The 26,181-nt window shown below is 36.9% G+C and overlaps 1 protein-coding gene across 2 annotated transcripts in view; it reads left to right on the top strand.

The window, feature by feature from the left end:
* TPP2 (tripeptidyl peptidase 2) overlaps positions 1 to 26,181 on the top strand; it is a 56,484-nt gene that overhangs the window by 13,387 nt on the left and 16,916 nt on the right. Inside the window, exons 8-24 of one of the 2 annotated variants that reach the window (XM_076361424.1) lie at positions 140 to 216; positions 716 to 843; positions 2,721 to 2,820; positions 4,992 to 5,140; positions 5,274 to 5,389; positions 7,009 to 7,177; positions 9,140 to 9,297; positions 10,649 to 10,725; positions 11,668 to 11,774; positions 12,589 to 12,743; positions 13,870 to 13,986; positions 15,576 to 15,676; positions 17,708 to 17,804; positions 18,077 to 18,214; positions 20,036 to 20,280; positions 20,479 to 20,557; positions 22,493 to 22,531. In XM_076361424.1, coding sequence (XP_076217539.1) covers positions 140 to 216; positions 716 to 843; positions 2,721 to 2,820; positions 4,992 to 5,140; positions 5,274 to 5,389; positions 7,009 to 7,177; positions 9,140 to 9,297; positions 10,649 to 10,725; positions 11,668 to 11,774; positions 12,589 to 12,743; positions 13,870 to 13,986; positions 15,576 to 15,676; positions 17,708 to 17,804; positions 18,077 to 18,214; positions 20,036 to 20,280; positions 20,479 to 20,557; positions 22,493 to 22,531 — 2,052 coding nt within the window. The remainder of the gene's footprint in view (positions 1 to 139; positions 217 to 715; positions 844 to 2,720; positions 2,821 to 4,991; positions 5,141 to 5,273; positions 5,390 to 7,008; positions 7,178 to 9,139; positions 9,298 to 10,648; positions 10,726 to 11,667; positions 11,775 to 12,588; positions 12,744 to 13,869; positions 13,987 to 15,575; positions 15,677 to 17,707; positions 17,805 to 18,076; positions 18,215 to 20,035; positions 20,281 to 20,478; positions 20,558 to 22,492; positions 22,532 to 26,181) is intronic. The other variant, XM_076361429.1, reaches the window with a different exon arrangement.

The following is a 26,181-nucleotide window of genomic DNA, read 5'->3' as shown; positions in this document are numbered from 1 at the left end:
TCTTTTGTTGAGTCAAAAGAAATTTATCCCTTTTTCTTTGATCTGTAGCAGATCAGTTTAAGCAGATGTTTCTTGCCATTCTTTAAGTGACTTATTCTATGACTAGTATGTATTTTGGCTTTTATTTTTACTTTATCAGATGATAGAAGCAATAAAATACAAATGTGATCTTGTCAACTATAGCTATGGAGAGGCAACACATTGGCCAAATTCTGGGTAAGTACTACTGTGGTTAATATGAAGTATTTTACTGTCTCAGAAGTGGAATTACATTTGTTGAGCTTTGTGTAAATGAACTGTCAGTAAGAATGAATTGTCCAGGCCCAAATGATTCATATACATTAAACTGTTGCAGTTTACATTTTTAACTGTCTTCCAAAGTTAAGTAAACCTATCGAAAGTGTTATTGATTTATAATGCAAAGAATATTTTTGAATAACAAAGAATTTTTGTAGTTGAAACACCACATGATCTATGGGGTTTTTTTGAAGACCTAATATTACTACATAACTGTTAGTCCTTTTTAAAGCCGTAAGATATTTTTTGTGGTCGGCTTCTGTACTGGAACTGCCTCTGCTAGGTGTGGGAAGCAGGCCGCATAATATTCCTTGTTCTGTGACTGGTCATAGGGATTCTACTAGAGATGGGAGTTTTGCCCTGTGGGAAGAAAGCAATATTGTTGATTAAATGACTTACTTGTTTTCTCTTACATCAGGAGAATTTGTGAAGTAATTAATGAAGCAGTGTGGAAACACAACGTAATCTATGTTTCAAGTGCAGGAAATAATGGCCCTTGCCTTTCTACAGTAGGATGTCCTGGTGGAACTACATCTAGTGTAATAGGTAAATAATTTGTTTAGAAAAAAATTTGACAGTATTCAGTTTCTGTCTTAGCAAGCTTTGTACTTGTGTTACATGTTTGAGATCACTGGCTGATTGCTGAAGTAAATCTAAAAAAATATCAAAGACTACTGGGCTACAAGATTAATTCTGAGGGAGGCACTTGCTGTATGCTTAGGTATAAAAATTTAGATTATCTTCTTTCAATTCGAGACCTTATGTAGAAAACAGGTAGGAGGTGGATGATTTGATGTCTTGATTTGATGTGGCTTTGCATAGAATTTGCAAAAGAAATCTTTGTGGTCTGACCTATTTGAAGATTCCAAGATTATTTTTTTAACTAACCGTCTGAGCACACCGCTTCACTCAGACCATTAGCTGCTGGTAAGTGCAACTTGTAAAAAATATAAGCAAGTTGGATTCTAATTATTCTTTTGAAAAGTCTTGTAATGCATTCTGAATTGTCAGAACCACAGTTTTAGATCATCTGTCTTCATCAGATAATCTAATTTCTATTTGTAGTGCAACGAAGCTTTTTAATTTGGATATAAAATAATCCCATGACATGACCTAGACAAGTCCTTCTAGGGGAAGAATTCTTGCAACTGCAGTACCACTTCTGTGCAAGTCTATTACTGGCATAAGAATTGTTTTTTTCTGATAGGCTAGTGTATTTTTTTGATATTTCAGTGAAAGATTGATGTATAAGACTTAGCAAAATGTCTAGCATTCAGGGGTAACTTCCCTAGTCTTAATTTTTATATAAATGCTCTGATACTGCATTACTGCTTGTTAAATCTCAGAATTCTCATGCAAGGAGACTAGCATGTAGACTTGAAAGTTGGAGAGAGACTATTTTAGGACAGCTAGTAGAATTAATGCCGATTACTTTCTAAAAGTTAATCTGCAATTACTCCGCTACTGGGACTGGGGGTTGGAACTGGAACTAACAAGCTCTTTTCAGGTCTGCATTGGCTTTGCTTTTACAGTGCATCTACTCTGTCAATTCAGCTTACTTGTTGTATCACTTTAGAGACTGGGTGATCATTCACTCTGCATGCAAAGTAGCTTGCTTCTTGTCCTCCATCTGGAGTGAACTAGATAGGGTTTTTTGTTTTTTGAGGGTAAAGCAAAATACAGTCGACAGGTTGGCTTGGTTCACACAGACAATATGGACGTGGACCTTGCCAAGTTTGTTTGTTAGCTTGGTATGGTAATTTTCTACCACCCTGATAGTGCTTGTGCCATAAAGAAAATGGAGTGTACACTTTAGAATAGGTACACAATGCAATGTGCATCCTTGACATCGTGTTCTAAAAATACAACTTTCACAGGCTTTGACATAGTCATTTATGTGCTCTGGGCACTTTGAACTGATATACAGGAAAGTAATGACTGTCTTATCACTGTGTTTGAGCTGTGTGGATGTGGCCATCTGCTCCAGGTGGTGTAGCTGTGAGCCACGTGAACATGAACCAATTCACATAGGTTGCTTTGAGGTATGGTTGGTGTAGTTTGTAAAAGTGTAAACACAGACAAAGGGGTGCGGGAGAGAGTGGAAACATGTAAAAGTGATTGGTTGTGAAAGAAATGTAGAAGGTGAATACATTCTATTCCAGTTGAATAAAAATGAAACTTTGAAGTTTACTTAATTTTTTAATACTATATACAGTGTGACCATCAGCATTGTTACTGCATAGCATGCTGCTTTACACTTGCTTTGTAAAAATATCTGGATTTAATGAGATGGAAAATATGTGTTTCCATTTTTAAATGTCAAGCAAAAATTCTCATAATGAATTTAAAACATAGAAATATTTTATTTTTGCTTTTAATAAAAATTCATTGGACATCTAAAATGCTTGAATGTTTTTTTACAGGTGTTGGTGCCTATGTATCACCTGACATGATGGTTGCTGAATATTCTTTAAGAGAAAAACTGCCAGCAAATCAATATACTTGGTCATCCAGAGGGCCTAGGTAGGTTATACTAAAAGAACAAATTCATTACTTTGGGGTTCATATTATGTAATTCAAAATCTAAAAATTGGTCATTAATAGCAGAATAAAAGTATTTATTTCCCATGGGAAGTGCATAGGTAGCCTGCTGTTCTTGGAAGGCCTTTGTATGTCGGGTTCTAGGACTCCTGGGGCAGGGGGAAGACCACTGAACAGCCTCAGCACAACCTGTATGTTTCAGGAAAGTGTATTTGATGAGTGCGAACCTATTCAGAGATGATAAAAGTTGTTGAAAAGTTGTTTGGAAATTTGTTCTTTTTCTGAAATTTATTTTCTCAGAGGACTTTTTCCATAGCATTTATTTCATTAAGTTAGTGTGATGAAGTTAACTGTTCTGTTAGTGTTGAAGATTAAAAGAAATACTATTACTGCAGTGGTGTTACTTCTGGCTTCAGTGACTCTGCTGTGATGGCATGACTTACTCAAGGGTTTTGCTTGAGTCCAGTAGAGGTGTGAGTAGGCAGAAAAAAATGCTTTTCTACCTCACGTTATAGAAAATTTTCTCAAAGATCTATAAAAGAAAATTTAGAGGCAATGAAAACTTCAGTTTTTATTTCATGTCTCAGAAGCATTTGATAGTAATGTGGTAGCCAAAAGAAGAAAAAAAGAATAGCATCTCTTCCCGAGTTCTTGCCTGTGTTTAGACTTTGGAATTGTTCTTGCGAGTTGTGGAGTAACTGTATACTGTCTTTTATAGTTTAGCCTACAATAACATTGGGTGAAGGAAAAAATAAAAAATGTAGCTTGAGGTTGGTTCTTGGTTTATTTGCTGGTTACATAGCAAATGCTTCCCTATTAGCATTGGTCTTTAAAGTTAACTGTCACGGTGTTTTTATATTTACAGGCAAGTATATTGTTCCAAGAACCTTATTATGTAGAATTGTCATGTTTCATGTAGGGAAAAGAGAAATGTGGTCTCTGCCTTCAGCTGAGAAAGGGAGAAAGATTTGTAATTAATATTGATATACATACACACGTGCACACATATGTATATAAACTACATTTTGTGTGCTTTGTCATTTTGCATTCTAAAATAGTCAGAATGAGCATATGTCAGCTGAAAGGCCCAAGTCTGGCCAAAGGAGGATTCCTCTTGTGTAGGGTGCAACACACAGGTGACTGGAGAGTTCCTAAAGCTTTGCTAGAGCAGGCGTGGGACAGGGGATCAGTCTGTCTGAGTAGGCAGTAGAGGCTTTCAGGCAGATACGCTGTGCACTGCTTGGCCAGAAGTGTCATGAAACAGAACCTGTTATTTACATAGGGCTGTCATAAAATATGTCCAAATGTTACATTGCAGTATCATACTGAGAGTACTTTGATTTGACACACATTTTAGACATATGAAGCTGTTAGTGTGGGATATAAATACCCTAAAACACCCTGCCTCTCCACAGAACTTAATACCTCGGGTACAGTGCTGTCCTTATTCAAGTGGTGCAATTTTTGTCTACCCAGAGCAAGGAAGACAGAGTATATCTGGCTCATACAGTTGAAAACTAGATGCTGCTTTAACTGTGCCATAGGTACTCACTCTGTTCTTAAATATGCTTGGGCAAGAAAGAATGGTGGCTTAGGCCCAGCTGATCCTGATCCACCTCTTGACATTCCTTTTTTTGTCTTCTCCCCTTGCTCTCCTTGTCTCAGGTTCTGTATTGTAATTTGGAATTTGACCTGGTAGTGAAGTGGCAACATGCAAAATTAGAGATCTGGATTTTGGATCTTTTCTAGTTTTCCTCTCCCTTTTACTATTTTTCTTTAAAAATAATGACTGTTAAATAGGCTATGTAGAATACTAATTTATGTATTGAAGTGTTTAATAGGTTTGTTTGCATGCATCATTTAATTCAAATCCCAGAAGATATTCTGCTTACTAAACTGAAGCCTGGTGAAGAGTATTGAAGGAGTGGAAGTTCAGAGAACTTCCACTGTAAAACAGGCATAGCTGATGATGGATGTGACATTTTAAATTGCTACTTAGTGGCATGCTTTTTCTTGAGGTTAATGGATTTAGTGAAGTTATACTTGTGAATGTTCCCTAAAGATAAAATTATTTTTTTAAGTGCATGGATAACTTCAAGATAAAGTGTGCAGAAAAAAATGTTTGTTTTTAAACCATTCTGTTTTAACACTAGCACTGATGGAGCCCTTGGAGTAAGTATCAGTGCCCCAGGAGGTGCTATTGCTTCTGTTCCAAACTGGACTCTGCGAGGAACACAACTCATGAATGGCACATCCATGTCTTCTCCCAATGCATGTGGAGGCATTGCATTAGTATTGTCAGGTAATGTGCTACAATGTTAAGTATAGATGCATAGCCTAAAAGAAATTAGATACTTTTTCCTCTAAAAAAAAAAAATGCTGTAACTTTCGAATTTTTTGTTGTAGCCAATAATACCCTTTATTTTTAATTTCAGGCCTCAAAGCTAATGATATTCATTACACTGTTCATTCTGTCAGAAGAGCTTTAGAAAATACTGCGGTGAAAGCTGAAAACATAGAAGTATTTGCACAAGGACATGGTATTATTCAGGTACTTGCTAGCAAAAAACCCAACATAATATAAATAACTGCCAGTGGAAAACTAACCCACAAAAAAAGAGCAACTTTCTAGAGCAAACTCAGTTTGCTCCCATGCTACTTGATTCTCAGATCTGATTGAGGGGAAAATAAGGGAAAGTAGTGGGAGGGGAGGAGGAATGAGATGGTTCTTTTAGTTTCAGCATGCAGTTACTGTAGAATAGATGTGTTAACCAGACACATTCTTAGACTGATCAAAAAGGTATGTGGACATAAGTGGGATGTGGGTTTTTATCACCCACATGTGGATTTGGGTGCCTAAATTCTGTCCTAATGTCCAAAAATGTTTTTATGCTATTGTCAGAGAGAGCTGAACTTGTTTGATGCAGACAAAAGCTGGAACTGTAAGTTCTGGGCAGTGAAAATACAGATACCCACGCTGGTTCACAAAGCAGTACAGCTGCAGTTGTGCAATGACTGCTCTGGGCCTGCACTGAAAAGTCTGAGTGTTCATTGTGTCCTGTGGACTTCTAAGTAGCTTGGAAATGTGATGTGATCCTTTTTATGATGAAGGCATAGTGAATGACAGTCTCCCAGTGCATGAACTTAGGTTCTTAAAGAGCTGCTGCTGTTTCTTGCCTACAGTCACTCCCATCCTAGCCAAATAGAGGTACTGAGATTTTGCTCTCATGCTTAAACATGCTAGATATTAAATGCTTAGCCCTAAACTCACGTTCTGGGGGTGCTAGAACCTAGTAGGTAATGTCCACTAAGCACATCTGTAACACTGAGTTTGATACAGAAAGCAACAATGGTGGTAGCCATATCAAATAAAAAACATTGCCACAGAAAAATGAAATGTACCAGTCATAACTTATGATTTAGTAGTCTGTGATTAAAAGCATGTGTTAAAACTCTGATCTGGGAGACCGAGGCTGTTGGATGTCCACTTGTCTCAAAGGAGAGTGCCCTAATCTCAGCTGGTGAAGGTAGCTCACTGTGAAGTAGAAGAGAATGTAACATTTTTTGGAGTCAGTAGAATAGAAAGCGAGATAGAAGGGTGTCTCTTTAAAACAGAAAGGTGAGCTTGTCATCTGAGTTTACTGTGACAGCTCATTTACTTAAATCCAGGGCTGGATTTCATGACCTGATTCTCTTATTTCGTATCAATATATAAAACTTATATGGGCATCCCATATTGCTTGTCTCTTCTGAACTGCTCAACTTCTTGGATTGTATAAAAGGTTTAAATGTTTAACTAGTGTTGCTCCACATATGAGAAAGGCACCTAAATTAGTATAGTAGGTCTGGGCTTTGAAGTCTTCTTTGTCTTTGAAGTCATCTCTGAAAACTTTGGTTATGCATCTTTTGATGGGTTTATAGCAAAGGAGATTTGTCTGTCTTTTTTTTAATGTTCTTGACTTTGTGCTCTGTGTGGCTGTTGCAGACTGAAAATGTTGCCTCATTTTCTATACTGAGTATCGTGTAAGGTGCAATCAGTGTGGCTCAGGTAGCATGTGAGTTACTTCACTCTTTGTTGCTGTGCTTGCTGAGCACTTCATACTAAAGATAATACACATAAATTACTATTAAGTTGAAAGTTGTTAATTTAGAATGTGTTCTTTCTAACAGGTTGATAAAGCCTATGACTACCTCATTCAGAATTCATCATTCACAAGTAACATAGGCTTTACGGTTACTGTTGGCAGCAACCGTGGAATCTACCTCAGAGATCCTGCCCAGATAGCTGCACCTTCTGATCATGGGGTTGGCATAGAACCTGTGTTTCCTGAGAATACAGGTAGGAAAGAGCTTTTGGGGGGGGGGGGGGGATAAAGTGTAATCTTTAAACAAAAACCTGTGATGATAAGGAATGATAGGAATCTGTACTGTAAAAGGAGCAAGTGCAACTCTAAATTTTATGGTAAATGAAGGCATGCAGCTAAACAACTTTTCCATTCTAACCTCAGACTTAAAACTGCAGCACTTCCATGTTTTGGGGAAGTCTGTTGCTTCATGCTTCCTCTCACTGAAAAAAGGGATCTCTCTTTGTTCTGAAGAAATTTAAAGCAAAGTTGTGGAGCCAGGGAATAATACGGAAAAATAATCAAATATCCCTAATGTTTCATGAAATTGTAGAACTTCAGGGTTTTTGTTGTAGATAACTCTTGACAAAGAATGATTACTGTTCTAAAGATGAAAGAACTTAGCCAGAAATTAGTTTCTCAATTATTTAAAGACTATAAATTCTATATTTGGACTTTAAGTTTCCACAACCTGAGAAAAATGCTAGTTTAACAAACTAGACTTACATTCAGTATCTAATAATGGATAAACATAAATATATCTGAAGGCAATACAGGAATTGATACAGGTTTGAGTTACTTACTAACAGGGTAAAAGTAACTTGTGCAAATCAAAATAAGGTTTGACATTTTTTCTCCATAAACCATTTTGCCCTGCTTTACTTTATTAAATACAAATTGGAACTCACTGAGGGACTGAATTAACTTGTATTCAAAAAATGATGCATGTAAGAGATTGTTACTGAGATTAATTCCTTTCCTAAAACCAGTGTTCCCCGCGAAGGTTGGTATGTGACAAAGGGGTGAGTTTCTTTAGGGAAAGAAAGCATATGAATCAGGACAGGTTACTGACTCAGAGTAACTTAGTTGTTTGACAGGTTACATTGCAATTGGTGCTTTTTAAATTTACCATGTGACACAGAGAAATAAAATAATTGTACGATAGACTCTTCTGCAGGAAGCAAACAATCTGAAAACAGTTAGACATTTATAATGGTTGACTGGCTTGTAGCATGATGATGTTTCCCTAGTACCTGTCCAGTTGTTATTTCTGTGCTGTCTGGTGTCTTCAACAAGACTGAGTTTGAGAAACTGTAGTAAGAGATTAAGGGAGGCTGGTCTGCTCAGTCTGTCTTTGAAGTTCTCTTTGAGCTTTTATTGCTTCTCATGTGCCTATGAGGGAATTACAACTGATAATAGTGCTCTTTACTTAACAAAGATGTAATGAAATGTCTGAAAATTAAGCTACGGTTAATTAGGACTAGGAAACGTGGAAATTTTTTTTCAAAGTGTCATTAATCTTTAGAGCAGGAGAAAGCTGGTTCTTAATCACTAAAACATTTTAATTAGGGTTGGATGTTTTTCTGGAAGCTGTGCTTTAACCCGTAGCTTTTTTGACATGGAAGCTAATTTGCGGAATGAGCTAAATTGACTGTTTGCAAAGTCAGATTAGATTATCATAGTAATTTTTTAATAGACTTTACCTCTTGCTTAGGTTGCTCTATAATGTAATTTGGTAATTAGCATAACCTTCAGAATCAGTGCAATTGCTTTTTATTGTATTTCTCTGCATTAGGCAAGACTTTGTATCTCTACAAGAAAGTTTATGCCTGCTTCCGGTCTGTTGTGGGTAACTGCTGCTGTTGTGGGTAACTGAAGCGTTGCTTACTAGCGTACCTTTGACTTTGTCAGGTTTGACTGTTTCAGTGGGGGGAAATTTCAAAGTCGGGTACAACCTTTATTTTACCGTACACTGCTGCTAATCTATTTTTCTCAAGTTAAAAGAAATAACATAGAACACTGTCCTTTGTGGAGGATCTGACATCCAGGGGCCCTAAGGAATTGGTTCCTATTACATTTTATTGATGTGTACGTTTTAATGGTAAATACTGTGTTATAGTAGAATATGATCACATATTTGTCTTATTGAACTGGTTTAAAAATTTGTTTCTTGACAGAAAACACTGAAAGAATATCTCTCCAGCTTCATTTAGCTTTAACTTCAAATGCACCGTGGGTCCAGTGTCCTAGTCATTTAGAGCTTATGAACCAGTGTCGACACATAAATATTCGTGTGGATCCACGTGGCCTGAGAGAAGGACTACATTATACAGAGGTATTGAAGTATTAGTGTTCTAAGCAAGATTGTGTGCCCTTTCCTTTTCATGTGGTCTCTATCAGCTTTTTATAGAAGTAATTTTTAAGGAGATAAAAGCTGTGCGCTGTACAGACCAGAAAATACTGCCACAGTCCATTTCACTAGACAGGCTGAATCCAGGGTTCAGCAATAGTTACGCTATACAGCATTGTATAGCACATGCCAATGGGACTTTGAGTATCTGTGTTTAAAAAAAATAAAAGCATATAGAAAATATAAACCAAATAAATAACCATTCATTAAGGTTCTTTCTCTGGGTATATTTTCACCTTTGACTACCTGGCTCAGTCCTGTATTATTACTGAGGATGGAGATTTGTGTTTTTATGAGGTCTTAAATATTTCTCCCTTTCTGTGGTGGCTTAAGGACTGGCCTAGCTTTTGCGGTGTTGCCATGCAGTCTTATATGCACCCAAGATTTTGCTTTTCCTTGAGGAGTTGCTTGGGTACAGTGATGCAACCTATTTTCTTGTTTCCTCACCTCTACCCCATCCCATTTTGGAATGTGAATGAGAAGAATGTGTGGTAATGGCTCTGTACAGCAGAAGCATTTTGCTGACTTTTAGAGGCTACGTTCAAATTTGGACAAATTTAATACAAAAGCCATTACATTTCTCATTTTCTCTCCCAACCATCCTCTTTCACTCTGGCAAAAGAAACCTGCTAAAAAAAATATTTTTCATCCCTCTCCATCCTCATCCCAAAATTTATATTAACATTGAAATGTTTCCATTGCATTGTAGTTTATCATAATGAAGGTGATATCAACTTGCTGTTTAGAAGTGACTTGCTTAAGATGCTTAGAGTTGCAAGTCTTCTGTGCTACTGCTGAGAACATTTTAGCAAAGTTATGATGGAACAAATTTTTAGAGATAGTATTTAAAGCTTGGCCATGAATGGCATGGTAAATCGAATTGTATTTTCTCAAACATAATCCTGGAGAACAAGGATTAAAATATTTTTAATACAACAAGAATAGCTGAAATAAAATAATAAGGCTGTTTGGGACAAATTCTGAGTTGAAACTAGGTTGAGCTTTTGATACAGGGACTGTCAAATGTGGGTTGAAAGCTTGAAAACTTCTGGGGAAAGACTGAAATGAGTATAAGTGTGAAAGCTAATTTATTTTTTTTCTTGGTGAATATTGCTGTTTTACTGTTTCTAGAGTGACAGTGGTCAAATGAAGATCTTTCTTTCTCAGTGATAACTACAAAGATTCAAAATACTCTGCAACTAGTTTAAGTTTAATGTTGTCTTCTATAATTCCATTTTGACCAAAGATTTTAAGTGACTGTGTTTTATTTTGTTAGGTGTGTGGATATGATATAGCAATGCCTAATGCAGGCCCCCTGTTCAGAGTTCCAATAACAGTTGTTATACCAACAAGGTCAGTAAAACCAGGCTTTATCTTCATTTTTTAAGTTTAGTTTAGTTTAGTTTTCTGTACCCACTTTACTTGTTGTCATTTATTTCACCACCTTCTTTCTCTGGGAGTTCTTGAACTTACTACTAACATTGATAAGGGAGCAGAGATCTGAAAAGATTCTCGCGGCAGACTTGCACAGCAGTGGCTTTTTTGTAGTTTTGGTCCCGGCAGCCAGGAGGCAGTGTGTTCTGGTGGGTTTAGCCACCGGGGCAGCAGCTTCCTGGTCCATCAGGATACAGATGACTTCTGGCTTGTTGAGCAAAGTATCAATCAATATACTCATAGGTTTAGGTCAACTAGAGTTTGTTTTTTCATTTCTAAGTGGTGGACTAGAGTACACAAAGGCAGGGGGCGTTATTTGGCAGGTGAACATTGGGATAAACTTCCATCATGACTTTAATACAGCGAATTTAGAGAGTTAGTATTGTGCTCATCATTGATTTAAACATATGGCTTCAGTGGTGTTGATAAGGAAGCAGAGTATCTTATTAAACCTATTCAGTGGACAATCTGCCCTGAAGAGGAAAAAAAAAAAAGTAACTTTTCTCTAACTCATTCATAGAAATATTACTACTTATATAACTTAGCTTACTTTAGTGGAAAGTCAGTCAGCCAGGAAAAGCAGATCCACTGAAAGCTAGGATTCTTTGATATTTACATTTAATCACAGTAACTTCAGGGAGGGTGTCTACATAATGTGGTGGAACTGATGTTTTAAATCTTTTCGATACATTGTGCTGTCAGATTCTGTACTAGTAGGGATTAAAATAACTGGTGCTGAGGACTAAATATCTTCATTGTACACTGTTTTCTGAGAATACTTTTGCATTTAAAAATACTTTAGGAAAGAAAAGGCTTCACATCTTGTTTGATTACTGTTTGTGTTTTCTTTTTGACATACAGAGTAGATGAATCATCAAGCTATGACCTGACATATACAGATGTTCATTTTAAACCTGGTCAAATCCGAAGGCACTTCATTGATGTTCCACAGGGAGCTACGTGGGCTGGTAAGGGAAATGACCACGTTAATTGAATAAAAACATCCCATCTGTCAGACTTGACAAAGTTGTTTTGAAATCATTTTGAGTTCTGCCTGAATAAGAACTGAAGGATTTGACTCATGAATACGTAAAATATTTATTTGATTTTAAGTTCTGAGAGGAGTGATTTTGAATTATCTCATGGTTTCTGGTATAGTAGAACCCTGATTCTCAGTCTTCTAGAAACCAGCAAATACAATCTGAAGTGATTGCCCATAACTAGAGGAATACTGCATGTTTATGGAAAAGTATTGCTGTCTGAGGTTTGCCTAGTTTTTAAGGTATATGGATATAGTCTCGAAAGATGTCTTAACTGAAGAAAATGTGATTTTCATAACGGGCAAGTAGCTCATGATTCTGCAAGGAGGAGAAAAAGGGTGTTTTTTTTTTCTTGTCTTCCTGTGTGAGATTACTAAATAATAATCCTTTCAAGAATCTTTCATTTAGGCTGAAGTTAGTAATAAAACTCTTAATTTGGAATTCAGCAGCAGTCTGTCCTGTACAGATTATACATCTGTACTGTCTGATTAATTTTCACCATTTAGTTGAGTCATGTTTCTCTTAACTGATCTCTGAATTTAGCTAGTTGTCCTTCATCTGAAAGGGTCTTTGTAAATAACTAATATATAAGCATTATTCACATATGGAGCCACTTGGGGTACTGCATAACTTCTTAAATTACAAATTACTTGTTGAAACCAGTGTTTTCCTGGTGAATCTCTGCTTTCCTTCTCAAATTCTTGCCTCTTGAAACTAAACTTAATTTTTTTCTTTAATCTAGAAGTGACAGTATGTTCATGTTCAGCTGATGTGACTGCCAAGTTTGTGCTTCATGCTGTTCAGCTAGTGAAACAAAAAGCATATAGAAGTCATGAGTTCTACAAATTTTCATCCTTACCAGAAAAAGGATCAGTGACTGAAGCATTTCCTGTCTTAGTAAGTTACCTTAGGATGGTGTGGGGGAAGAGAGAGAAACTCATATGTCAGTGCAGTATAACATAACTCATTCTGGACTTTTTTGCCAAAGAAAAAACAAAACCCAAGAAATTATACATTTGTTACAGTAGTGAATGTATCTGGTTTTCAGTTTTGAAAAGATCTCTAATAGCTTGCTAGTGTTTCTTAATTATTTGGTCATGCCCTTATAATATGTGTTAATCTCTTCAATTTGTTGGTACTTGTTTATACAAACCAGTTTGTTTCCCTTTCAAATAGTGGCTATGACTTGTTGGATAGATTGAGTTCAGCATATTTTGCCTTTAGTGCTTAATGTGGTAGTCTGGGACATCTCCTTGATATTGAAGCCAGGTGATAACTGACTGGCTTACATTCATACTGCTTAGATACAGCAGGCTTAGCTTGAATAATGCTAGCTCAAGAGTCCAAAACAGAACCAGGGAGTGAGCTAACAGTTCAGGGGTCTGGATCACAGAGTCCACTTCTCAAGTTTGTCTCCTGCCTTGCTTAATTTAGTTGTATAGCTCTAAAGCGTAAGAGTGGTTATGATTTCTGTGCTATTCAGTCCCTTACCCTCTGTGAAAGTGTCAGGTGGGGGACCCTAAGCTAAGTTTGTCCCACTGACATGTTGTGAATTTTATCATGTTAATTAAAAACAAACAACAGTAAAACCCCAACCAAACTACAACAAAAAAAAACCCCAAACCTCCCAAGCTTCATGTCATCTTATTTAGGCAGAGAGTAGGATCTCTTTCTGATACACATTTTCTAGGGCACACATATTAAACTCATCTATGAACTAACCTGTCTGCCTAGTTTGAAGGATAGGAAAGGAAGACGTAACATTTAAAAGCTGTACCTTTCTTTGTAGGGTATACCCTGGCACTTTTTGTTTTGATGCGGTCATCAGTCATCCTATTATGTTGGAGCTGTCTTGTATAGTATACTTGTACCAAGTACAAACCTACACAATTGGAGTAAACGGGACATAACAGGGTCTTTTTTGAGCTATACTCCAAATTTTTTGGCTTGGGATGAGGGAGGCTGGGGTCAATAGAAGGGGAAGATGGGAGCTTGAGTCCAACTTTGTGCTTTTGTTATCCAGGCTGGAAAAACCATTGAATTCTGTGTTGCTCGATGGTGGGCAAGCCTTAGCGATGTTAGCATTAATTACACAATTTCTTTCCATGGTGTACTTTGTGCTACTCCTCAGCTAAACATGGTAAGTTTTCTAGAGTGTTTTTTTTTAATTATTCTGAAGTCCTGTGGTATCTCAGAATAAAAAAAGCTTGTCTTCATTCCTGCCTGTATTTAGAAAGACTAAAAGTATCTTTATACAAGATGTTCATGTTTTCTCTTAAAAATAGGTAAATAGAGTTCACTCCCACAGAAATGGCCATTACCATTATTTAGGATTTTTTCTATGCCTTTTCATTATAAATCAGTAGGGGAAAAAAATAGAAAGGGAAAAAAAACAAAACAAAAACCCCAAACCCAGCACCAACAGAAAGGACATACTAAAAGACTGAAATTGTAACTATACTTACACTAGCAAGTGTTCGTGTGAATAAACTTTGCTGGGACCACAGTTCTTGAACTTGAATATCTAGACTACCATTGCTAAAAGACAATACTCTGCATACTGTTTTCAGAATAAAATGTCATTAAAATTTATTTTCTGTTCAGTGTTTTATTGAGATGTGCCGATTGGCTTGAGGTTCATTGTTTAGGGCAGTTGAAGGCACGGTGGATGGGCAGTGTCATAATTCCTAAGGCTCTGTGATACTAAAAGGTTGGAAAAGTTGCTAAAAGCATTAGTATCATAATATTTACAGTACTTTGTCTTGCTCCTATGTTCTTTGCTGTCCTGTGCAACCCGGCTTGGCTTGACTTTGCCTCCCTCAGAAGCGGGCTCTCTGAGAGCTGAGATGGCAATACCTACATGAAGCAGCACCATACTAATTTATCCTGGCTCCTCCCTTTTTTTCAACTAAGGGCCAGAGCAAATTATAGCTGTCCCACAGGTGAATTTGGGTGTATTCAGGCTCTAAGAGCTGAATAAACTGGGGAAAAAAGAGTGGGTGCATTGTGCTACGGTACCAGGTCTTGAACCAGTAGGGCAAGAAAAGAAAGAGCTGGCGGTGGTGGTGTGCACAGCAGCTCCCCCCACCCCAGCAGGGTTACATCAACTGAATAATGGAGAGTTAAAAATGAGAGAATACAAACAGTTTTGCCCTTCCTTCTGGAGCACCTGTAACTTTCATAAAATAAATTTTAGTAGTGCTGATATACTGGTGGCTTTGTCATGGGATACTGCTAGAAAAAAAGTTTTCAAATAATTTTGCCTATCACTAGCCTGTGTATGTAGTATCGTTTCTTTTTTGCAGAGTTAAACTATTCTGTAATAATAATTCTAAGCAGAAGCACCATAAAATTCTTGTTTTAAGATTCTAGATGAATAACGCTTGTATTTATTGAATACACATTCAAAGAAAATCATCACAAATGCACAAATAAAACCCAGCCCTGCACGAAGTGTGACTTGTATAGTTCTGTACAAAGTGCTTAAATTAAGGGGGAAAAAAAAGTGTAAATAAGACTTTAGTTCCAATTGCTAAAGTCTTGCAAGTCCCAGTATATCTGCTGTTGTAAAATAGAGATAAGCTTGTGACACTTTCAAACTCACGCAGTATTACTTCTTATAGTATAGATAAATACAGCTTGCATTGTATTTTTGAGGGACATATCAGATGGTCCACACCTGACGTTATAAGTGCACAGAAGCATAATTGTTATATACTCTTTCTTCAGCATGCTTCAGAAGGCATCGTACGATTTGATGTTCAGTCCCTGTTGAAGTATGAAGATATTGCTCCATGCATAAATCTGAAAAGCTGGGTTCAAACGCTCAGGTAGAGTTTCTGGGGAAATGTATTGGGAAAGTGGAAAAACTATTCGTATATAGTTAAAACAGTAACAAGTTAACTGTGAAATTTAGGATAACAACAATATTCTTGTCAAATTTTAAGTAGGTTTGGAAGCATCAATTAATAAAATTTCTCAGCATTCTCTTTTTTGGTTCCTTTTAACTTCAACAAAATTTGAGAATTATAGTGACTTTTTCCATACAAATTATTTTCCTTAAGCTAGTTTTTTAAAAAAAACATTTACAGAAATATTCCATTGCTTCCAAAGGAGACACTTGGAGGTAAAAGGCACTTTAATATCTAAAGAAACAAATTGTAGAGTTATTTGGTGCTACTGTTTTGTTGTTTTGCGGGTTTTTTTTAAGCAGCTGCTTCAGACCCTGCCCAGTTTTGATCTGGGAAGGCTGTCTTCTCTCTCTTGCTTGATTGGAAGTGTTTTTGTAGGATCTGGTGCAGAATTTTGTGTGGAAGGTTGTGTTTATCCTGTTGTCAGTTTGACACATGCTGATTTGGAGGAAAAGCTTTGTTGGAAAATTCCTAACCAGTGCAGCAATTACTAAAGTCGATCATTTCAGGAGGAAAAAGAAATGCCATACAGTTTAAGCAGTACTTTTAAGACTTGGGCCAGACAATTTCACAGTGGTCAGTAATCCAAAGTTTTCCATTATTTGGACCTCTCAGTGGAGACCTTGGGCTCTGTCGGGGGCTTTTGGATACCTGTAACTGGAATTGAGGTTGCTAGGAGTTTATTGTTTAATGAACATGCCACCTAATGTTAGATTCAGAAATATCCAATTTGATATGTCTTAAGTGAGGAACTAAAACAGTCCCCTAATATATCTTTGCCTCATTCTTGGTTTGTAAAATGGAGATGCTCTTATCTCCTTGTAATATTTGAGGCACTAATCTGACAGTAAATGAACTGCAGTTAAGTAGACTAATGAGAAATATTTATGTATTTAAATTAAGGCATGAATAGTGTCTCTTGAATGAAGTAATGAGTCATAACACAGAGGGGAAAAAAGCACTTAATAGTTTCACATTCTGTCTCTTGAGTTTCAAATGCTTGGAGGCAGGGTGAGTATTAGGGAGACATATCATGTGTGGTATTACTCAGTTCTTAAGTCTTCTGTCAGCAGTCTATCTGGTGTCTGCCAGACTAGGAAACCTGGGTTAAATGGACCTGTGGTCTGACCCGGCACAGGTATTTTACTGGGTGATTAGTCTGTGCTCTTGGCAATGAAAGAGCTGACAGAATCTTACAGGAAAATCTTGATCATGTAATAAAAGGTTGTCAGAATGAATTAAATGTAAACTTAAATGATGCCAGGCCACCCTCATTCTGCTATTCTTTATTTCCAAAGCCCTGATTTTCCTATATTATTATTATTTAGCCTATATTCTTTGATGCTTAAGGTCTAAAGTGTTTGTGCTGCTCTGAACAATAGTTTGTCCTAACTGTATCTGAGTTAACATACACTACCTATGTAGTCCATGTTAACATTCTTCTGTTACTACTCTGATTTCTGTAAGGCCTCTTACAGATTCTCTTCTGGTATAACCTTCTATAACAAACGATTATCAACTGTTTATTCTGTCCTCTAATTACTGTGCCATTAATCTTTCAATCTATGAATAAAAGTGCTGATTGCAGCGTGGATACTAGAGATGTAAAGTAACCTGATTTACTTCCTAATCCTGAAGTCTCTTGGTTTTCCTTTTTTTTTTTTTTTTTTAAATGGCCTTTAATTTTGAGCATTTAGACGTGCTTGCTAAGTTCTGTTGGCTTCTTTCTTTGGCAGTGTCTGTAATGTCACTAAACCTTGTTTTTGAACTGCCATTCATTTTAACTGGGGAATTTATGCTGCCTGGATAGTTACAATATTTTAAGAGATGTTATTGCATGTGCTGAATTTAACTGTACTTCAGAATATGCTTCCATTTAAGCAAGACAAATTTTGATAAAGGATACATGTTCAAGAGTACCTTCTGTTGTTGTTTGTTGTTTAACTGCAGACCAGTGAGTGCAAAAATAAAACCTTTGGGCTCCAGAGATATTTTACCAAATAATCGTCAACTGTATGAGATGATTTTGACCTATAACTTCCACCAGGTAAGGGTTATGCATTGTTTTTTTTTAAAAGTTGTTAATAAATATAGCATGTTTTCTAAAACCAGATTTTAACTTTAACTAGCTTTCTGTCGGAAACAGGGTCTAGATTCACACTCTAGACTCTCTACAGACAAAATTCTAATTTGGTTCTCTTCAGGAGCTACTGTTGCTTGAAATGGGCTTTAGTTCAGGTATCCTTTTGAATATGCGTGTAAGGATTGTACTTGTTTTATTCAGTAGTGGATTAAATGTTTTGACCTTTCTTTTAATAGCCTAAGAGTGGAGAAGTAACTCCAAGCTGTCCACTTCTTTGTGAATTGTTGTACGAATCTGAATTTGATAGTCAACTGTGGATTATTTTTGACCAGAACAAAAGACAAATGGGTTCAGGAGATGCCTATCCACATCAGGTACAGAGTAATGTATTTATTTTACATTCTGTTTTCTGCACAGTGTGAAAATTTTCATTCTTTTTGACTTCCCAGGTCTGCTGTTAGCTCCTAACATTTCCTGATGCATAGGTATAATGTTCTTATATCTTCACAAGAAGACAGGTTCAATGGTGATATATTTGTATGAAAAAAAGTAGTGACAGGTTTGTTTCCATGAAATAGAACATTGTTGGTTTTTTTTTCTCTTCCAAGGAAGGAGAAAGAGTTATGGTGTGTTTTATTTCTACAAAAAGCTGTTAACTTGTGATTTCTTGTGATTTTGACTGGTGCTTCTCAAGAAGTGAATTCAAGTTCTTGTTGTCTTTATGTTTGGGTTTTTTACAAAGATGATACCTTGAACTTTTCTATTTAAGGTGGAAAGGATCCATTATTTTTTCTGTAGCCTGACTTGTCCACTGATAGATCAGAGGCTTCTGTATCCATGAAGGCTGTCTTCTGTGCTGTTGATGTCTTCAGACAGCCTTTTAAATGCTATAGCTTGGTTTACTTCCTGTTGCTGTCTTTCAAAGGGAGTTTTTTTGCACAAGACTTGTAGATACTGTACCCTCTGTGGGAATCTCTTTCTGCTGGAACAGACTGTGTGTCTAGATCATGATGGAGGGGGATAAAAAAGAAAAAAAAAAGCATAAGAGAAACGTTTTCCATAGTTTTTTGTTTTGAAACTATTTTTTACCAATCCAAAATCACAGTTGAACTTCATCAATGGAATGTTTATTTTGATAGATTGATCATTCTGGAAGTGTACAAAAGATCAACTTTAAAGCATGTCTTTTGAATCTTATAAATGAATTTCAGAAATTGCTTCATTTTAACTTCTATTCCTTAACCTGCATTTTTAAGGTGCTATAAAATCTAAAAATCACCAGAGTAGTCTGTTACCTACGCCTGGTGGACCACCACGCTGTAAATATCTGGTGTTGTGCATCATAGAACGATTCTAAAGCAATTCAAAATTATTTAGTCCAGCAAGAAATACCAACAGGAAGCATGACTCCCTGACCCAGGAGAGGGAGATTCTGGGAGCAGGGTAGTTCTGAATTAGTATCCCTTTTTACTTAGGGCTGCCTTTTGTATTATAACAGCAGCAGCAGAAAGGAAACTTAGCATGCTACTGCTCAAAACATCCACACGGTGCCCCTTTAGGTTGATAGAAACAAAAGAATGTTTTCAAAACTAAAAATTTGAGAGTCTGGGGCTTGGGGTTGGGGGGGGAGCTTTTTTTTTTATAAATGGAGATTGTTATCTGCATATTCCTAACTGAATAGGATAATAAATGTAATAAATAACTGAAGAGTCTGTCAGCTCTTTAAACTGCAGCCTTAAATCTCACAGGAATACTGGGTCCCTCAGTGTGAAAGCTGGTACAATGTTTGATACAGTAGAAGATAATCCTGTGATCTAAACCACAGAGCACCCAAAGTTACATAGTAAACTGAAAGTGTATCAAGGCAAACCTGCTAGAAGTTTTGAACTGATAGTCTAGCAAGAATCTGATGTTATTTGAGCAGTTGATACAGTGTTAGAATGGGAACAAATTATGTCAGCCTATTTTGTGGTCTGAAAACTTAATTTTTTTTCAGTCAATCCGAAATGTGTTTTGGCTGCTATCAAGTCTTGAAAGCACTCTGTTTTCAGGAGATTCCAAAACTAAGCCATCTAGCATATTTTAAATGGCTAGAGCTATATGGATCAAGAAGAACATGACAGTCTTATTTCTGGGTTTCTTTGTGAATGGTGAAGTATTTAATCTTGATATTTATGAGAACTTCTTTCTTTCAGTATTCTGTGAAACTGGAAAAAGGAGATTACACTATTCGGTTACAAATTCGTCATGAACAGAACAGTGAGCTGGATCGCATCAAAGACCTTCCATTTATTGTTTCTCACAGGTTGTCTAGTACCTTGAGCTTAGATATTTATGAAAACCATAGCCTTGCTCTCTTAGGGAAGAAGAAATCCAACAGTTTGACATTACCACCAAAACACAGTCAGCCATTCTTTGTTACATCTCTGCCTGATGACAAGTAAGTTACTGAAGTCCTGTTTTTCTCATCTACATCTAACCAGCTGCCTCTGCACCTAGCTAAAATGATACTTTGATAGTGTCTACCTGTTTAGGCTTGGTAATTCCTCTTGTGTTGCTCTTTCACTCTGGGTTCTTTATTGTAGTCCCCATGGAACATTAACCTGGTTTTAACATTGAACTTTCTTTCTTTGAATAGAATACCTAAAGGAGCAGGACCAGGATGTTATCTTGCAGGAGCTCTTACACTGTCTAAAACAGAACTTGGAAAGAAAGCTGTGAGTATTTGAGATGGACGATGGCTTCTTTTTCTGAAACTTTTGAAGCGAGTAAATGGCATGCCAGGAAGTGCTGTATTTCATGGTTTTAGTATTTTAAAGAGCACTAGGTTTAGTAAGATAACATATTTTAGAAGCAGTTGTTTCATTATAAAGTCAGAGTAACTTTGAAGTAGTTCTATTTTTATTTCCATCTTATCTTTTCAAATTTAATTGCGTTTTCTAAATTTTGAGTTCTAATTCTTTCACTCTGAATCCTTGTGTTTCTAGAAGCAACTGCTTTTTTGTTGGTGTGAAGCCTTTAAAAGTGATTTTGTGTAATTGCCTAGCTTAGTATAATTTTTGAATGAAAAATATGTCCATATATATTGTTCTGTGCATGTTGGTTCTCTAATAAACAGCTATACTCTTCCTTGCATGCATACAATTTTCAGCAAAAATATGTACTTTCTTAACACCTACATGTTACTGTTACAAAGTAGTAGGAATTTTGCTGACTCAAATGCATAAGCAGATATTCTTACCTGCTGCACACTGATGTTGTCAACCACTAATATGACTGTATGCTCCAACAGAATGATGTAAGATCTCTGTATGTGATGCTAGAAAAAAGCTGTAGGGTTTTTTTGCTCATAATGTAGCATCCTGTAGAAACTGGTTTCTAACTTGCATGAATCTGTAGTGCAACAGTGATTAGAGTAACCAGATCGCTCTTGTGTGTATCTGGTGCTAAGGAATTTAGGAGGTTCCCTTAGCTATTTTTAAATAGATGGCAAAGCTGAGAATAAATTTGAATCAATGCTGGTGATTGTTAGTATTTAGAGGTAGTTTATCTATGTCCATATATCACTAGATGTGACTGAACAACATGTATAAAACTAGAGTATGTTTTCATAGAAAATAAGTTTCTGTGATTAGGTGGGCACATACCTTTTTAGATCTTGTTGAGTAGAAAAGTTTAGTTCATTCAATCTGATTTGGTTGTAGGTAATACTTTTGGGGCAGATTGCATGTAACTGCAGGTTAGATAATGTCTGTCAGGAGAATTTATGTATCAATGAGGAAAAACCCAGTAACTAAGAACTCTAAAATACTTAGTTTTATAATAAAATACTTTTATTTCTTTGTGATTCCGGCAAGGTTGCAAGTATACTTTTATGAAACCCATGGTAAATCCATTACAGTAGCGTAGTATAGTTTCCCTAACTTGAATTCTGCACCACTTCCTTGAACTATCGGTTGTAATTTTCGTCTATCTCATTTTAAAACCAGACTAAGTGGTTATATACAGTGATTTCTGGCATGGGAAGTAGGAGGTAGGTAGGTATTGCCAGTCAAATTTCATGTGATGAAGAATACTTAAGAGCTTACACGGAGAGAAATCCTAGCTGAGGCGTGTCTCATGTCATAGTCTAAGGCATTACTGTTATGGTCATATTTCACTGGAAAAAGGATGGTATCAAATAGCATCAGATACTTTCTACTGCCTTTAGTGAACCTCAGTATGTACCAGGAGACAAAAAAGGAGAACTAGGCAGCAAAGTTGTCTCTAGGTCAGCAAGTGGATGCAACGTGAGGGAAAAATCTATCTAATTTCTGTATATTTGTTATGAAATAGAACAATGCCACTAAACAGTCAAAATCTAAAATCTACACTTTTGAGGCTGAATTTCTGTAATTTATTAATTTAAGCTAAGTGGTTAACAACACTTGCTTGTCTTACAGGAATAATGGACTGTATACACAATAATGCATTGTTTTATTAATTTTAAAAACCTGAAAGAGCATGCTTTAAGAGCATGTTTGATCATAGATGTGACTCTAAAAGTTTAAAAGTCTGTAGGTTGTAAGTATAACCATAATTGTACAGAGAAGGTGTCTCCATCCTGTGTGGTGTGTGCATGTTTTCTTACAGTATGTTATTCTAACTCCCAGGGGCAGTCTGCAGCAAAGCGACAAGGAAAATTTAAAAAGGTACTGAATGTTAGTTTTTGAAAAAGATATACTTAAGTCTTTTTGCATATGACTTAAAGAATTTGTCTACCAGTATTGTTTTTTGATTTGTCTCCCTCATCTACCTGCTTAGTCCTGAGCTATTTACTTCAGCACCTTAAGTATGTCTACTGGTAGAATGACAAAACACTACTGTAATACAAAGCTGAGAGGCATGTGAGCATCTGGATACTTCTGCAATAAGTGCTGTAAAAATGCATGTGGTGATTAGTGGTCTGTAATTTTTCTTTTTATGAAATACTCAGGAATCTTCAGTGTTTGTGGTCAAGATTTTCTGTGGCAAGTGTTTCTGCCTATTCTATTCTGTCTGGAAATTGAGAACTGAATACAAACCTAACACTTTGATGTAGAATTGAATATCTAACTGTATACCAAGTCTACTGAATTGAGAGCTGGCTTTATTACAGTCATAAAAAACATACTGTAGCAAGAAGTTTTTTTTCTTAGAGGGATGGACTTGATTGAAAAGTCTCTCAATTCATCATCCTACTCAAATTGAATATAACTTGTTATAGGCTAGAGTTTATACAGTGATGGAGCAGGTAGTAGAATTTACAGAAGTAATTTTGGAGTGTGTATAAGATATTTCAGGTAGGGAGTGAGTGACTTTTAACATAGCAGTGTTTAATATTGTGCTTTCTCATATTTTTACATTAGGTTAATACAATTTCTGCCAGCAGTCAGAGATTGAAACAGCCTTTATTAAAAAAAAAAACCAACAAACAACAAAAAACCCAACAAAAAACCCCAAAGAACTATTTTAATAGGCTACCTTTATAAGGCTACTGGTTTATTTTTCTTGTTTTGTTCTTAAGTTGTGAGGCTATTTACATTCTTTTGTTTTCAAGGTACAGTGTTCTGGAGTGACATGCAAATTAGTCAGGATTCTTGTTAGAAATAAGGCATGAGAATCATGAATAACACAGTTTATTGCTGTAATCAGTTACTTTGTTAATAGTGAGCTGGTAACTGAGCCTGCTAACTTACTCTGGTCTTGGTGTAACAACTGTGGGAATGTGATTAGGCTTTACAAGAAGGATTTTAATGCGTGTTGCTGCAATTTTATTTTCATACTGCGTCTGAAAATTATGCAGATCACTTTTAGAAAGATGATTTAAAATCCCATGTGAATGCACGGCTTCCTGATGAATAGGGGTATAAAATCTTCACTAAGTGAATCTCTAACAAGGGAGTTAAACTCTAATCATAATTTAATTTGCATAATAAAACCTATTAAACAGATCCAAGAGGTTGCATGTTCTGTTTTTTTCTTTTGTTTTTAGAACAGAGTTTTGTGTTCAGATCTCAGCAGTATACCCACCCAAGCCAAAATAAAAACTGTTTTTCTTGATACTTCCACCTATTATTCATAAGAGGCATCAGTGTACTAGCAGCAAATAAATAAAACATAGTGTATTTGAGAGCATTAATCCATAAGAGCTCCATTAATGAATATATTTTTCTGAGAATCCAACTTTGAGGGCCTCCTAGTTTACAAGTTTTGAATATTTACCCTGCCCTGTCATAAGTTTACATGTGGTTAAGATGTTTTCCAGCATGGAAAACCCGTTTACATATTTCTTTTGTGACCCAGTCAGTCGAAAAGGTGTGTGTGGATTTTTCGTATTTTCCACAGACAAGTCCAGGCCCTCTTGTAGGATCAGGAGTGTTAATTTACAAGTCCCATTTTTATTTTATGTTTGTGTTTTGCTCTGATACTGGTGACTAGTCTGTGGAAAGCGCCTCTTTTTTCTTTTTTTTTTTTTTTTTAATTATTTATTTTTCAGTTGAGGAGGGAGGAACTTGTTAGCTTGCACCTATGTGCATGACACTACCAGAAATCCAGGGTGGGCATTTCTGGTTGTTTGAAAGTACTTTTATTTTCACAGAATCACAGAATGGCTGAGGCTGGAAGGGACCTCTGGAGGTCATCTGGTCTAATCCCCCTGCTTGAGCAGGGCCTCCTAGAACTAGTTTCCCAGGACCATGCCCAGACAGCTTTTGAATATCTCCAAGGGTGGAGACTACGCAACCTCTCTGGCAACTTGTGCCCAGTGTTCAGTCACTCCCACTGTGAAAAAGTATTTCCTGATGTCCAGAGGGAACCTCCTGTGTTTCTGTTTGTGGCCATTGCCTCTTGTCCTGTCACTGTGCACCACTGAAAAGAGTCTGGATTTCTCTGTCACCCTCCCTACAGATATTTACACAGATTGATGAGATCAGTCCCCAAATGCTTTCTCTTCTCAGTCCCAGCTTTCTCAGCCTTTCCTCATCGGAGAGATGCTCCAGTCCCTCATCTTTGTGGACCTTCACTGGACACTCTCTAGTACATCCATGTCTCGTATACTGGGGAGCACAGAACTGGACACAGTACTCCAGGTGTGGCCTCACCAGTGCAGAGTAGAGGAGAAGGATCACCTCCCTTGACCTGCTGGTAGTATGTCTAATGCAGCCCAGGATACCATTAGCCTTCTTTGTCGAAAGGGCACATTGCTGGCTTATGTTCAAGCTGGTGTCCACCAGGACCTCGAGGTCCTTTCCTGCCAAGCTGCTTTCCAGCTGGGTGGCCCCCAGCATGTACTGGTGCCTGGGTTTATTCTTCTCCAGGTGCAAGACTTTGCAGTTCTCCTTGTTGAACTGTATGAGGTTCCTGACAGCCCATTTCTGCAGTCTGTTAAGGTCCCTCTGGACGGCAGCACAACCCTCTGCTGTATCAGCCACTTGGTGTCATCTGCAAACTTGCTGAGGGTGCGCTCTGCCCCATCATCCAGATCATTAATGAAGATGTTGAACAGGATTTGATCCAGTATTGATCCCTGGAGTACATTGCTAGTTACTGGCCTCCAACTGTGTGCTGCTGATCACCACCCTCTGGGCCTGGCCACTCAGCAGGTTTCAATCCACCTGACTGCTCATCCAGCCCATACTTCAACAGCTTCTCTGTTTTGCATGAGAGCAGTTTGAGGTTATGCCAGGAAATAGCAGCCTAATTTTTCAAAGCGCATAGTTAATTCTTTTATAACTGGACTAAAATGTCAGTGGGTTCTTTCCACAGAATAAGCAGGTGTCTTTGTTTTACTAGACATATACAGCAGAATCGTATGCCTAATCTATAATTTTCTGCTCAAAGAGCTATTCTGGGGAACTTAATTTTATAGAAAAAAAAACCCAAAACAACCCTTGGGCATGGGTTTTTACTGAATGTCTTCCTGTTTTCAGTGTGTCTGGACTTAAAAACAAAAAAAAAAAAGAAAAGCCTTTCTCTCTGACTACTGAACCTGTGATATGTATGAAGTTCAGAATTCAGTGATGTTTTTCCTTTGAACTGATCCCCACTGAAGTAGAGTACCCTACTGTCGTGGCTTGGGAAGCTGATGTACCCTTAGAAGTGCCCTTGGTCTTTAATGGGGAGGCACGTGCTAAACAACCATGTGAAAAACAAATTGGTTCTATGTACTTTTCTTCTTTTACAACCTAACTTTTGTAATGCAGTTACATCTGATTATTTTTCCCCCCCTTGTCTCCAAGTTTTCTCCTGAACATAGTTAGAATGAAAACAGATCATTGACTTTTTTCTGGTCTGTAAGAAGAATTTTTTTGTTGTTTTACAT

Source organism: Aptenodytes patagonicus, chromosome 1 (assembly GCF_965638725.1).
Source record: "Aptenodytes patagonicus chromosome 1, bAptPat1.pri.cur, whole genome shotgun sequence".
NCBI lineage: Eukaryota > Metazoa > Chordata > Aves > Sphenisciformes > Spheniscidae > Aptenodytes > Aptenodytes patagonicus.
This window is presented reverse-complemented; position numbering and strand designations above follow the sequence as displayed.